The sequence below is a fragment of the Nothobranchius furzeri genome, chromosome 13 (genome assembly GCF_043380555.1).
Source record: "Nothobranchius furzeri strain GRZ-AD chromosome 13, NfurGRZ-RIMD1, whole genome shotgun sequence".
Lineage (NCBI taxonomy): Eukaryota > Metazoa > Chordata > Actinopteri > Cyprinodontiformes > Nothobranchiidae > Nothobranchius > Nothobranchius furzeri.
Window position 1 is genome coordinate 20,806,584 of NC_091753.1, and position 15,162 is coordinate 20,821,745.

Sequence of the window (15,162 nt, forward strand, 5' to 3'; positions counted from 1 at the left end):
CTTTTTTCACTCTGCTGTGGTCTGTTGGGGTGCAGGCAGCTCTGACCGAGACAGGAAGAGACTGAACGAGCTAGTTCACAAAGCTAGCTCGCTTCTGACCTGCCCACTGGATACAGTGGAGGAGACGGGTGAAAGGAGGATGCTGACGAAAATGATCTCCAGCCTAAAATCCCCTCCCAACCACTGCGTTCCACTGCTGAGACCATGGACAGCTCCTTCAGAGGCAGACTGAGACATCCCAGATGTAAAACAGAATGCTGCCGTAGGTCATTCATCCCCTCTGCAGTAAGAGTGTAGAACTCCTCAGTTTAGGCTGTACTGGCATGATCCTGGTACACAATAGCATCAATGCAATATTCAGTATGCGTGCAATATTCGTTCAACACCTGATGGACACTAGTATGTCCTTGTCCTCTCTGGTGAAAAGCTGCTTATGCTAGCGTGCGTTTTTCCAGCCGTAAAATCCCAAAGTCCAGCTTCACCAATAAAGCTGCCCTGATTTTAATTGTTTTGCATTTTTCATTTCATGAATTATTAATTACGGTAGTTTTACTTTTAATTAGTTTTTACCATGTGGTAGTTTAGTTTAGGTTTTTAGAAAATGCTTCAGTGTGGTTTTTGTGGAAAACATAGAAACAGTTGTCCGTCCATCCTCACTAGGGTCTCAGAGAGCAGTCACCAGGTGGGAGGTGCGGCTACACCTGGACAGGTCTCCATCACAGGAACACACCTATACGGGTGTTGGGCATGTTTCATTAAACACGTTTAATTACGAGCTTCAGTAGAAATGTGTGTGACATTATACAAGTAAATAATTTAAATGAGTCTCAAAGTGAAGGAAGGCTTTTTATTATTTCTGTACTTTTTACCTTTCAAGTGTAATACTCAACTAAAGCTCAACAATGGTTTCACGATCCTGCATAAAAAAGAGAGGATAGAGAGAACACTCACTTCCTGTTCATGGGGTTTTCAGGGAAGATCAAACACAGCTGAAATAGAATTATTAAATACAAACACGTTCTCCAGGATGGATGTTTTTCTTATGAAACGCCTCACAGATACATGGCTGCTTCACACTAGTTGCTATGGTGATGAGAACCCCTGTAAATGTGACTTCATGTACGAGTGCATCTGAAGAGATTTATGCTTTTATCTCCAACAGGAAGTGTTAAAAGTTTGAAACAGGAAATCAGATCCAGTGTTTAAAAGGTCTAAAGTAAAACGAGCGGTGTGCTGACTCAGTCACAGCAAGCCGCTTCCTTCCAGTCGAGTGGCTCAACACCCCAAACATAAGAAGTAAGGCAGGATGGTTGTGTCAGCAGCTTTCACTGATAAAATGTACAAATAATAATGACTTTATATTTATATTAATTAGATTTTTCAGCTACATGAATCTAACAAAGTCTCTGGGAACACCAGATGTGGTTGTCAGAATGACCATCAAGCTAAAAAAGGAACTGATTTGTTTACTTCCTGTTGACGACGCTAGGTTTAGAGGTACTTCACTTCATACAGCATGTAAGTAAAGCCATGCTGCTGATTATAATGTCCAAAGGCCGCTCCGCGTTGGTTCCTGGTGATCGTCAGGAAAAGGTTCTAGAGGAACAAACCAAGGCCCACAGACAGGAAGGACTCCCACCAAACCGCTGATGTGTTTAAATTCCTCTCCTGGTTCAGACTCAACATCACAAGACTATCACTTCTTAGGAATCTGCTCCTGGAACAAGGCCGTTGTGGACTGAAGGCCCGTCCCTGAACATGGGATTATCTGGAATCGTTGAGCTGCCTGGCCACCGTCAGGATCTCTTTGGCACCTTTACTTAGCAGCAGGTCAGCCAGCTCCATGCCCAGACGCTCAGCCCTGTCCTGGGCATCACTTGGGATTTTGCTGGCTGTGACTCCCACTCTCTGGACCTGCTCGTCCACCTCCTCCAAGCTCTGCAGCACCTGTAGACATGTTTTTAATAGGTTAAAGACAGGTGCTGAACCTATGAAAGTGACAGCAGCCGAACCCCTGAATGCACTCACCTTGTCATCAGCAGCAGTGCTGGTCTGCATCGTTTCCTTCAGACTGTCTGATCCGTCCAGGCTGTAAACGGCCCCGGTCAGGTAGAGCTGAGGAAACAAGACTGAACTTAAACCTCTCCAGAACAAAGTGGACTCATTAGTTTTCTCTCCTTCAGAATGAATAAAATCATTAGATGCTAAAAGTGAGTCTAAAACAACTCTGTACACTAACGGCTATTTAAATAGTTAGATATCTAACACATACAGGCATGCTGTTACTATCTAGGAGCATCACCACCTTGTTGTTATGGTAACCAGTCTGGATGGGGCCGCCCCTCGCTGATTTGTGGTTAAAGCCGTTATTAACTGTTACTGTGATGATTTGTTACGCACACAAAAAGAAAAAAGATACTGAGGAACCCATAAAAATGACTAAATTTGATGCTGCATTATTCTGCTGTAAGGTGTTACTGCCTCAGGTGTCCAGCAGGTCTCAGGTGTTTGAATAAAAAGAGAGGGGCTACAGGTGCGATACATGTTTCTGCCTCTAGATGGTGCCCTTCAAGAAAAAAACTCCCGATTTCTGCTATAATCAGTGGCAGTCCAGTGATGTCGGGTGAGTTTTATTATTTAACTAACTAGAATTAATAAGAATGAGTTTATTTACAGTATCACTATAAAGGTGTTGCACTTTACTGACGGTCCCTAGACAGCAAAGGAAACTAATTCTGCTCCCTACGGTGCTGATTAGCTCGCCACATTAGAGACAAGGTTTGGTTTTATCATCACATGTTTGGACACAACTGGGAGTCCATGAATGTTGGTCCAGCTCGACCCAACCTGCAAACCAACGTCCACATCCATGAGCATGCATGGTTTATGAACTCAGGGAGCAGATTCCTACAAGACACACCTGACTCCTGCCAGTAGAGCCGGCCCTTTTCCCAGAGGTGCACTTTAGCTCTATTGCATTCTGGTAAGTGTGTGCTGAGGTAATGAGAGGTCGAAGCAGATGTAGTGCACACACGTGCACTACAGGCTTCAGGCACTAAAAACGTCACACATATTTATGTGGAGTAAACGAGAGAGCAGTGTGGACAATCAGCTGAGGCTGTAGGAAACTCTCTGACCACAGCAGCAGAGCCGGCTGGAGTTCAGTCTAACTAGTATTTCATACCTGGGAGTCTTTGACCTGGGTGTGTACGGCCACTGGAACACTGCAGCCCCCCTCCTGCAAACCAACAGTTACACACCATGAGCTCCTGTTTAAGGCTATGTGAAAAGCAGCGAGCGAGCGAGCGTGTGTGTGTGTGTGTGTGTGTGTGTGTGTGTGTGTTGTACCAGACGTCTGAGGAAGGCTCTCTCAGCGATGCACCGCAGCACAGTTTCAGGGTCATGCAGGACGGACACCATCTCCAGGATGTCTGCATCTCTGGCCCGAACTTCCACTGCCAAAGCTCCCTGATGAGCGAGTGAGCGAGCGAGAGAGAGAGAGAGACAGACACACACATTAGGGACTTTACTAAGTTTAAACAGCACGTCACCCCAAATCAACCTTTTTTGCTGATAAACTAAATAAGTGAGTGTCTAATCGTGCTGTAGGCGTGTGTAATCAATAATCTGGCACTTTCCTAGCCTAGTGAACTAGACCAAATTCTTGCTTTGCAAAGTTTGGTCTAGACACGCTCCATTGGAACCTCCGCAGCTCCTACCAGGACTCTGGCTAGCCAATCACAGCTCTCTAGAGGGGTTTGGAACACATAAAGAGCTGTGATTGGTCCATAATGGTGGGCCAATCATAGTGCTCTATCTGCTTGGTGAACAAATCACAGAGCTTTATCCGCTTTGTGGGCCAATCAGGGCACTCTATATGCCTGGTGGGTGGGATGATGCAACAGAGTGAAACAAGAGTATGTCACATTCTTTGTCCAGTGGAATGCGGAGATCATTTGAAAGACAACGGTAGAACCCGCCCCACAACCGAGAGCCGTCAATGCAAGGCCGGATCAACACTTTGTTGTACCCTGGGCAACAATATTCAAGGGCCCCATCATCACGACCCAAGGATCACCATAATGTGGTCACATACAGAATATTTTACTGTAATATGCAGTAAATATACTCAATACTTGAATGCCTGACAACACGTAACCCGCTCAGGGTAACCTTTGACCCACCTCGTGTGGACTGACCAATGAGGAGAGGGTCTTAACTTGAGGCCCTCTCTTCATTGGTCAGTCTGCATGAGACTGACTCTCAACTGACGTTCAAAGTCATAGGCAGCGAAGCGTCTCTGTGCAGCGCAAAAGCCCCGGTGGACAGTTTGTTTAATGTAGGGTGACCATATTTCCATTTCTAATAAAGAGGACAGGGGATCTGTGCCTATGACGTCACACTATGGCAACGCCACACAAACCATGTTGGGACCCATTTTTTGTAAGAACTAAATTAATATCAGATTCTGCCAATAAAAGGGCTCTAAAACAATTCATATGTGAATATTTAGCATATTTATTGCAAAATCTCATTTTTCTGCTTTAGTGCTGCAACAAGGTTTTATTAATAATAAATTATACCTTTTGTTGTACTACAGCATCAGGTTCATTTTGTCTTGGCCCCCAAAATGTCTTGAAACGGCCCTGGGTGTGTGACTGAGTGTTGAAGGTGATCTGAGCTGTATCAGGTGTGTAATTATGACATGTGTATAACTTATTGCTTTATACAGATAAAAACGTGTAGTGGAGATAAATCTACCTACATTTTACTTTGTTTTCTTGTTTTTATTTAACTATTTCCTGTCCTGTCTGTCTCTCATCTTCCTGCATCTCCTCTAAACTCTCCAGAAAAACTGCTGCCTGGATTCTTACCTTTTCACCTCATCAGTTACTTTTGAGCAGATCAAAGGGATCTCCTGATCGCAAAGCAGAGCGAGTTTCGATGCTGCGTCAGTGAGGTGACATCACCACAGCACAGGTGATGAGCTCCGCAGTAGCAGAGCGCTTCAGGCACAAATAAGACAGAAAATAGAGAACATGTGCGGACATGAACGATCGTGTGTTAATTATAGTTTTTTGGTTGTGCCTCTTTGAGAATGGACCGTGTGCTGGAAGCAGCTGCCTGGAGCGCCGCACCAACGATCATCGCTATATGTGCTCTCTGCTCAAAAGAGTCCAAAAATGATTTAATATAGGTAGAAAACGTTTTTTCCGGCTCCCCCATAATTCGTTCCCTGCTCCTGGAGGAAAAACCAGACATTTTCATCAATACAAGAACCCCCCCACCCCACCCTCCACCCCCCGACGCCCGGACAGAGAGTGAAAAGTGAACATGTCCGGGAAAAAGAGGACGTACGGTCACCCTAGTTTAATATTAAGTGGGAGATTAAAGATACAGTATTTTGCTCGTGCTCTTGCTGCCCTGGGCCCTGAGTTTGTGGGCCCTGGGCAATTGCCCAGTTGCCCATATGGTTAATCCGGCCTTGCGTCAATGGAGCGTTGCCAGACTAAATAATATATTTATTTAGTCTGGCTTGCCAGGCTGGCACTTTAGTGCGTCTGAGCTAAAATTAAAATATTCATGGCATGTTTTTTATACAGGAAATGGGAGTGGATTAGACTCTGGAAGGGGGTGACTTGCTCTTTAAGTTGCACAAACATTAATAAAAGTCAGATTAGATGAGCCCTATGTGAACATCTTTGGTTCCTACCTGGCCAACAGCATACATGCAGTCTTCAGGCTCCAGGATCTAAAAGTAAGAACCAATCAGAGGCCTTTAGACACTAAACTGGACTAGGAGGATTGATGGGATCACACATTGTACCGTGCTGATTCGGTTCTCCCAGCCCATCCTCTTGAGGCCGGCAGCAGCCAGGATGATGGCAGCAAAGTCCTGCTTTTCATCCAGCTTCTTCAGCCGCGTGTTCAGGTTCCCACGCTGGAGGCTGCAGTTAAGAAAACACCTCCACAACAAAACAGCACTCGGCCCACGGCATGTAGGAGCATTCACTGGATACGTCAACTATCTGCCCAGTAGGATCAACTCTATCAGCTTTAATGTGTGGAACAAAAACATCAAAATCCAACTATACAAATACAGTTTTGTGATTTCCATACTCTTTTTTTTTAACCTAGCATAAGTTTCCTTGTGGAACAAAAGGAAGGTTTATATGTGATGGTATAAAAAAGGAGTCATGACCAGCAGGAAAGAGGAGAAGATCAGAGAGGATACAATATCTCTGAACTCCAGGTGGGGGAATCTCTTCTTCAGCTGAGCCGCTCGACGCAGTGAGCTAGTGCCAATCACACTGCACGCACGCACACACACACACACACACACACAGTCAGCTAAACATTCAGACATGGCTAGCGGTGTTTATTACTGATCTCTACCTTTTCTCTGGCAGCGTCTCCAGGGTTTTGCCGGCGTTGTTGGGATGCAGCACCACTGCATCGTGGGGGTTCTCCCTCCTGAAACACACACCAACCCCATTACTACACCCTAAACACTCCACTGGCATGAAGGCAGGGACTCAAACAAACGGATCTGCATCCATATCTGCTCTCTGCCAGATTTACTGTCCTGTCTCATATCCAGTTGAACAGAATGACACAAACACACCAGAACATTTCAGGATGGGTTGGCCAACTTCAGGTGCAAACATGCAGTTTTGTGAAAAGTGAGACTTATCCAACAACCAGACAGCACGTGTGCATAAGAGACGAGCTCTTTAAGCAGGCAGCAGGATTTATTACACCGGTGAAACATCCATCATCTGGTGTGCTTCATGTTTTCATTCTTATTTACAAAAAAACAACAACAACATTTTCCAGATATTGAATAAACAAAACAAGTTCCAAATGTACTGAATGATAATTTTGATGAGTTTCCTACTGTTTCCACAGTTAAAGGGCAAGCAACACTGTAAATTAAGAGTGGATCAGAACCCTCCAGAACCGCTGATATGAGGCTGGTTCAACAAGTTCTAGGATCCGTTTAGTTTGCATAAATCATTTTGTGTCTGTGTGTGTGTGTGTGTGTGTGCATACTCACTTCAGCACAGCTCCAATGGTGAATCCTGGAGGAAGTGTGGTGGGCAGGTCTTTGAGCGAGTGAACCACCAGGTCGACCCTGTGGGGTCACACAGGAAGGCCTGAGCAACTCTGTGTAAAGCAGCCATCGACTGCAGAACTGAGCCAGCTGCTACATCTGAGGCTGCAGCAATCAAAGGCTGAGTCTCTGAACTCACATCAGTCATCCTACAGCAGAAGCTGCTCTGGCTTCTCTATAAATGAATGAATAAGGGATGAATTTAGGGTCGTGCCTCCTTTTTCCCAGTGAAGAGTCTGGTTAGGTGAGCACTGACTCTAACATTAGTCTGTGGGTCTGACGACTCGAGTAGGGGTTTGTCGATCTTTACCATTATCGGCATCGGCCAATACACCTCCTTATTAAAGCTGATTTATAGTCGGGCACATCCCTGGTCACCCCGGTGCTGTTGCAGAATTTCATTTGAATTGATTTGATTAACTTTATTCATTTGGTTAAATTCAAAGTTTTTGTGCATCAACTGATGTTATTAGTGACATTTTTGCATGGAAATAAGGTGTAAAACATTTAGATGTCTGCGATGAAAGTCGGACCAAAGCAATCAGCATCGGCCATCGGCTGACCGTGTCTCCTACACAGTCGACCTCTAGACCTGAGTCACACTCACTCATTCCTCTCCAGGGCGTTCTCCAACTCTTTGGTGAATAAACTTTTTTCACCGATCTGTACAAAACAGAAAACATGAAGAATTCCTGCTAGTTTTACTAGAAAAATGAGTTTCAGTCTCAGGTAAGAGACAGAAATGATCCAAAATGTGAAAATCAGGGTGTCAAAGATAAATAAATGTCACTTTAACTCTTTCACTGGCTGATCAAGGTCCTTATATTCCAGTCTAAAGTTAAACGTTACCACCACACATTATTATTTTACTTTATCAGTACTTTACATTATAATATGATCATAATTGCCCCAAATTTACAAAAAATGCTAAATTGAAACGTTTTCAAAGCTTTTTTTTTTGTTGCCTAAGTTTAACATGTAGCACAAACATAAGTTAATAAAGTGTTTATTTAATGACCTGGACATTATTTGTAAATTGTGATGCATGAAAATAATGAAACACCTCACCTTTGATAAAGCTGTGTCGAGGATTTTATCTCCTATCGTTGACATGGCAACTGGAAATCAGAAAAAGAATGATTGAATAGTGACAACTTTAACCGAAGCCGGTGGAACTCTTAATGACACAAACGCATCTCACCAATTTCCAAGTGGACATCCGGGTAGAGTTCTTTTAGCCTGTCAGCAACGCTGTCTGTCTGGATGCGAGCCAGCTGCAACAGAAAATCACTCAACATTAGCTGGAGGGCTAAGCCCATCCGCACCGTGGTTTGGGGACAGCATGGCGTTATCTCTGCTAGGAGGAGCCTCAGACGTCGCTGCACGGAGGAGCAGCACATCAGATAATTCACAGCTAACGGACATTTCAGCTCTCTGCGAGGCTTGCTGGGACGACGGCTACATCTAAGTTTGAAGGAAAACAAATAGGAACACAGGTGTCGGGAAAATCTATTCACGTTGGAATTGAGATTCTATTTATGAAGATTCAGAATCGATCCAAAACTCCCAAGCTTCCGTTCTTGAGAAGACATTTCCTAGCTGATTCGCTGCTAGTACCGTTTGTTAGTCCACAGATCTTTCCTGTATCATTCTAGCACCTGATGCGTGGACCTCCAGAGCAACCCACTGCATCACAGTCCATCATACGCCACAGACACCTGGCAGACTTCTGACTGACAGATGAAAGCAGTTCATCCTGGAATTGATGCTCTTTGTTACTAAAAGCATTGATTGTAAATCGATTCTCAATCGATTTGTCGCCCTAATAATCAGAACTGAATAGAATCCCGAGTTGTTTTAAGATTCTCTCTCTCTCACACACACACACACACACACACACACACACACACACACACACACAAGAGATTAACATATCTAGATGTGTCAGTGTCCCCACTTGGACATGTGGTTAGGAAGCCGGGATTAAACCACCCACCTTTTGATCTGAGGCTCTACCCCTTGAGCCACAGCTGCCCCTCAGTGGGGGTTTGTTCTCTTAGATCAAAACTTAAGACCTGTAATGCTGTACCTGGCTCTTGCGGGTCCCGATCCTGATCACCCGACTGACTTTTCCGTTGCCTTCCTGCCAGAAAAAAAACAAAGCAGTGACATGAGTTATAACACACCCATATAACACACATTAATGTCCTGTAATTGTCCTAATAAAGTTACGACCACAACAATCCTGTCCAAAAGGGCTGAAGCCTGTTCTCTACTGGCCTCACCCTGATGTACTTGTAAGGTCCTTCCTCCATGGTTCTGGTACCACACACTGAGCGTCTGCACTGTAGAGCCTATTGTGTCCTGTGTGTGTGCGTGAGCGTGTGTGTGTCGGGGACTGCCTGCTGCGTCCTGCTGACTGAGGTCATATAGTGTTCAGACTGGACTACTATAGTGGTCTCACACTCTGATCCTCCCCTTCTACTGAGCTCTTTAGGACGCCCACACCACCTACAGCCCTCTGGTTCCAGAAGATAAGAGTGACCATTCACTGAGGCGGTTAAAGCAGCAGGGATGGGCGGCTGAGCAGGGACTGGTTTTTAGGTGTGGTCCCAGTAAGGACTCCTCACATATGAAATAAAACCAACCACACTAGTAAAGTAACAACCTATATGAGATTGTTACTATTATTTTATTAGGCCCGAGCAGCGAAAGCGCTGCGAAGGCCTCTTGTTTTTGCTCTGATTATTATTATTTTTTGTTATTCCGTGCCCCCTTTGAACAGCTTTTTGGGGACCTTAACATACCCCAAAACTCACAATATTTTGCACACTTGTCAGGCCTGGTGAAAAATTTGATATTTTAAAGGTCCCAAAAAAATCGCAAAGAAAATGGCTGAACAGCGCCCCCTACAAAGTGAAAAAAACCCCTCTCCATAAAGCTTAGTTTATCGTACAGTTATGAAATTTGGTACACTTGTAGTACTCAACAGTCCGCACAGAAAAGTCTCTTGCAAGCATGGTCAATATCAAACAGGAAGTCGGCCATTTTGGGTTGAAATGGCGATTTTTTGCCGTTTTTGCCGTTTTTAGGGTCCGTTTCTGATTGGATTGCTCGATCATTTTTCGCACGATCGTCTCAAAAATTGTGTAAAATTGCTCAGAAGGGATGGGCGAACAAAATGAGATAAGGATTCTGAGTTTTCGTATATGTTGAAGGGGCGGAGCCAGGCCTCGAAGTTTGACTACTCGCCAAAAATATTTAAATTGCTATAACTTCATAACTGAATGGAATAGAGTTACCAAACTTTCTGTGGTCATTCGTCATCCACCCACAAAGTAAATTGAATGGTCGGATGATGACATCACACAAGCCCCGCCCCCTCAGGACCAAAAAGATCAAGTTTTACTGTGAAAGGTCCCAAATTGCCCCATTTCACTTAATCACCACAAATTTGTAGCTGGTAACTCAAGACAAGTGGGGGTTGCTTAGCATCACTTTATGGGAGTTTTCGGCAGAGGGCGGGGCTGTGGCGGCGCGGCGAATTCAGGCGTACCGCCTTGGCCTTACGTTTGCCTCCCATTTCGTCATTTCCAAAGATATCGTCACGAAACTTCTTGTGAGTGATCCTAGTCCGGCCCCCCAAAAGATCTGATGTGAACATCTGGTGGGCGTGGCCTATTTTCTTAAATAGCGCCCCCTAGGACCATTAAAACTGTCAGCCCCAAGCCATGCTTTGACTGAGGATTACGAAATTTGGTACACTAATGTGGTGTCTCAGGACCTACAAAAAAGTCTCTTGAAGCCAAGTGCAAAGTCGCACAGGAAGTCGGCCATTTTGGTCCAAGTGCGCGATTTAGTGGTTTTCACACACGTTGTTTGGAGAGTGATACTCCGTCGCCCTTTTCACCAATCACTTTCAAACTTCTGCTATATAGTCTTAAGACATAGAGGAAAAAATTCAACCGTCGGATTTTAAATAAGTATAAAGGTGTGGGCGTGGCTAAGCCTCAAACTTTGACCTTTCGCCACGCCACTCTTTTTTTCACAGCTCCTTATTGGACTCCTTTTACCCAATCACCAGGAATCTCTGGTAAATAGCAGCAGGCAAGTTGAGGTCACTTGGTCTCCAGTACTGGAAGGTTTTGCAAAAAGGCGGGGCTTTGGGAGCATGGCGAAATTCGCCATCACGCCATGGAAATACGTTTGCCTCTCATTTCTTCATTTATCGTGATATCACCTCGACCATTGTTGTGAGTGATCCTAGTCTGACCCCCAATAGAAAAGGTCAGCTTAAGTTTGTGGGCGTGGCCTATTTTCTGTATTAGCGCCCCCTAGGACCATTAAAACTGTCAGCCCCAAGCCATGCTTTGACTGAGGATTACGAAATTTGGTACACTAATGTGGTGTCTCAGGACCTACAAAAAAGTCTCTTGGAGCCAAGTGCAAAGTCGCACAGGAAGTCGGCCATTTTGGTCCAAGTGCGCGATTTAGTGGTTTTCACACACGTTGTTTGGAGAGTGATGCTCCGTCGCCCTTTTCACCAATCGCCTTCGAGCTTCTGCTATATACTCTTAAGACATAGAGGAAAAAATTCAACCGTCGGATTTTAAATAAGTATAAAGGTGTGGGCGTGGCTAAGCCTCAAACTTTGACCTTTCGCCACGCCACTCTTTTTTTCACAGCTCCCTATTGGACTCCTTTTACCCAATCACCTGGAATCTCTGGTAAATAGCAGCTGACAAGTTGAGGTCACTTGGTCTACAGTACTGGCAGGTTTTGAAAAAAGGCGGGGCTTTGGGAGCATGGCGAAATTCGCCATCACGCCATGGCAATACGTTTGCCTCTCATTTCTTCAATTATCGTGACATCGCCACAAAATGTCTGGTGAGTGATCCTAGTCTGACCCCCAATAGAAATGGGCATCTGAGATTTGTGGGCGTGGCCTATATTCTGAAATAGCGCCCCCTAGGACCATTAAAACTGTCAGCCCCAAGACAAGGTTTGACTGAGGATTACGAAAATTGGTACACTCATGTAGGGTCTCTGGCCCTACAAAAAAGTCTCTTGGAGCCAAGCGCAATTTCGCACAGGAGGTCGGCCATTTTGGTCCAAGTACTCGATTTAGTGGTTTTCGCACACGTTGTTTGGACATTGATGGCCCGTTGCCCTTTACACCGATCACCTTCAAACTTATGCTATGTACTTTTAAGTCAAAGGGGAAAAAATTCAACCGTCGGATTTTAAATAAGTATAAAGTTGTGGGCGTGGCTAAGCCTCAAACTTTGACCTTTCGCCATGACATTACTTGACTTAATAACTCCCATGTGCATGATCAGATCTAATTCAAACTTTGTCTGTGTGATCACTGACCACATCTCAAGACAACGACAATGTGGACAGCTGACTTCACCTAAGCCCCGCCCCCTGACAACAGGAAGTCTATTGTTTTATGGTGAAATGCCCATATTTGTCCCCTCTAATTTAATGAAAATGACACTCAGGTCATACAGTGTCTTCATGATGTTTTAAAGACCATTCAGATCTGATAGCTTTCCAGAAAGGGAGGGGCTTTGATGCCATGGTGAATGCTGGCGTGACGCCATGACCTTACATTTGACTGTAACTTCCACAAACGGCCTCCGATTTGCCCGAAACTGAATATGGCAATGAACAATCATGCCCTTTAGCCAATGAGGCACAAACGGTTGGTGAATGTTATATAATGTCACCAAAGCTGACCTCAATGGGACTTTTCTGTAGTTGGTCACAGCGCCACCTAGATAACGTTATCCTTCGATAACTTTAAAAAACATGGTCAGAATAGCATTAAAGTTGGTCACTGTCATCACACCACCAGTGTGGTAAAGATAGAGGATTCCCTAGTGGTGAGACATAAAATATAATGGTGGGCTCAAAGGGGATGCTGAGTCAGGGTGAGTTGCGGACAAGGTGGCCGTTAGCAGTTTCTGGTGTTGGGGTGGTCGACGTTTGTGTTCTGCGGACGTGCCCTGGTGTCCCGGGCTGCCGGCCAGGCCGGAGCGGCGCGGAGCTGAGAGGGCCGAACGACGCTGCTTGCAGCTTTAATTGGTTTTATTGTTGCTTTCAAGAATGAGTTACAACAACACTTAATTCCCTTCTGGGATTTTCTTTTTAAGAATTTTTTTATTGAATTTGAAAGAAAAAATACAGAAAGTCAGTTTTCTGGCTTTATTTGTAATTTAGTTGTTTAAACTTTAAATGATGTTAAAACCAAAGAAATAAACAAAAACAAGCAACACAGTAAAATTTAAAAATAACAAAGTAAAAAGCTTAATTGAGCTAGAATATTAAAAAACTTTTTATTTTAGGTGTAAATTAAAAATAGCTGCCTGGAAAAATATAATTGAATGATAAATGACCCGCACTTTTATAATGCCATTCTGATTCAGAGGACTCCAAAGCGCTTTACACTACAGTGCATCATTCACCCAGTCACACACACACACTGGTGGTGATGATGAGCTGCGATGTAGCCACAGCTGCCCTGGGATGCACTAACAGAGGTGCAGCTTTCCAAGCACAGGCGCCACCAGCACCTCTGACCACCACCAGCAGGCAAGGTGGGCTAGGTGTCTTGCCCAAGGACACAACAACAGCGTTCTATGGCACAGCCAGGGTTGAACCTGCAACCTTCAGATTATTGGACAACCTGCTCTACCTCCTGAGCTGCTGCTGCCACTTTCTACATTCAGAAAATGAAATACAAGTAAATATCTCCTCCTTGAGCCGTCACTCCTCCTTTAACCGTCACCTTATCGTGGTGGAGGAGTTTGAGTGTCCTAATGACAAATTGGTCTTAGATGAAGGGTGAGAAAAAGAACAGTTCAGAGGATCTTTCATGGGTGTACAATCAAGGAGTCGGAGTACCCGGCCCGGAGGGTTACCGGGGTCCCACCCTGGAGCCAGGCCTGGGGTTGGGGCCCGTGAGCGAGCGCCTGGTGGCCGGGCTTTCGCCCATAAAGTCGTTAAGGGGGTCTGAAAAGTCGTTAGAAATGGTGACAAAGTCGCTAAGTTGGCAACACACTACCTTTCCTGTCCAATCAAAAACTCGATCGGAAACCTGACACAAACATCGGCCAATCGGCGTTCTTTACATGATTCCGTATGCGGAAGCTGCGCTACATGTAAGCGCGCTGAATGTGCTGCTGTTTGTGGAGAACTATGGTCAAAGTCGTGTAACCCACCCCGTTACTTGACTCAAACTCACGTGAGTGTCTGCTTCCTCCGACATGTCTATGTCCGGTTTCTTTTCTCTGTGATGGAATCAAAGCACCGAGTAGTTCACCGGAAATCTCCTAAAACGCTCTTCAGCTCTGCTGCCCGTCTGAATGAACGTGAGACAGGTGACGTCAGTGCGCAGACTAGAGGTCATTTCCTTCTTCTGTGGAGTTCCTTCTTCCTGTTTGAATTCAAAATAGCAAGGGTTGTGTTCGTTTTTTTCTCAAACCTGATCTGAAGCGCAGGAATTTTGAACTGTAATTTAGATCCTATTCCAAATGTTAAATGACCAAACACCCAAAGCTTTGGCAGGGAGATAAATACAATTCATCATTTGCAAAAGTAGAAATCCTTGTCGATATCATAAAGAGATCTAAAAAATAATCACAATATGGTCACCGTTTTTGTCCTGAAAATTTAAAATAACCATATACATCCAAATCCCAATCTTTAAAGCACACCTTCCAAATAATGGACACACTCACAAAAGATATTTCATTATTATTTTACATAAACTGAAAATTTGACATTTTTATTTCGATTTGTTGTTTGTCTCGGTCGACCACCGGAGTAGGAGTTTCAGCTTCTCTGACCTTTTTGAGTGTTGTGACACTGTGTAATTTATGTGTAAACCAGAGACAAGTCTCCATGGAAGTTAGCTTCCCCTGGTTTTCTGACTGATCAACAGAAACCCCACCCGTTAGCCGGCTAGCAGTGAGCTGCTAACAGCCACAGGTTTAAGCGGAAGAGCCACTGTGCACGCGCACACGCTATTAGGCGAATAGAAC

The 15,162-nt window shown here is 44.6% G+C and overlaps 1 protein-coding gene across 2 annotated transcripts; it reads right to left on the bottom strand.

Moving 5' to 3' along the window:
• Positions 1 to 1,542: 1,542 nt before the first annotated feature.
• On the bottom strand, positions 1,543 to 14,504 carry LOC107395401 (porphobilinogen deaminase). Of its 2 annotated transcripts, none has more exons than XM_015974778.3 (14): positions 14,364 to 14,504; positions 9,204 to 9,257; positions 8,316 to 8,388; positions 8,183 to 8,232; positions 7,722 to 7,777; positions 7,058 to 7,135; positions 6,397 to 6,474; positions 6,236 to 6,311; positions 5,828 to 5,941; positions 5,714 to 5,752; positions 3,349 to 3,468; positions 3,185 to 3,238; positions 2,029 to 2,115; positions 1,543 to 1,947 (listed from the first exon to the last, which is right to left on the bottom strand). In XM_015974778.3, exons 1-14 carry the CDS (start codon positions 14,385 to 14,387, stop codon positions 1,765 to 1,767), a joined length of 1,086 nt encoding a protein of 361 aa, XP_015830264.3. In that variant the 5' UTR covers positions 14,388 to 14,504; the 3' UTR covers positions 1,543 to 1,764. The 2 variants fall into 2 exon arrangements, with proteins under 2 accessions (XP_015830264.3, XP_015830262.1); XM_015974776.3 differs by lacking the exon at positions 14,364 to 14,504 and adding an exon at positions 9,400 to 9,558.
• Positions 14,505 to 15,162: the final 658 nt, after the last annotated feature.

Coding starts and splice junctions, on each gene's coding strand:
- LOC107395401 (XM_015974776.3), bottom strand. CDS start 9,429: ATGGAGGAAGGACCTTACAAGTACATCAGG. Junction 6,475..7,057: donor ACCATTGGAGCTGTGCTGAA/GTGAGTATGCAC, acceptor TGTGTGTTTCAG/GAGGGAGAACCCCCACGATG. Junction 2,116..3,184: donor CCCAGGTCAAAGACTCCCAG/GTATGAAATACT, acceptor TTGTTTCCTCAG/CTCTACCTGACCGGGGCCGT.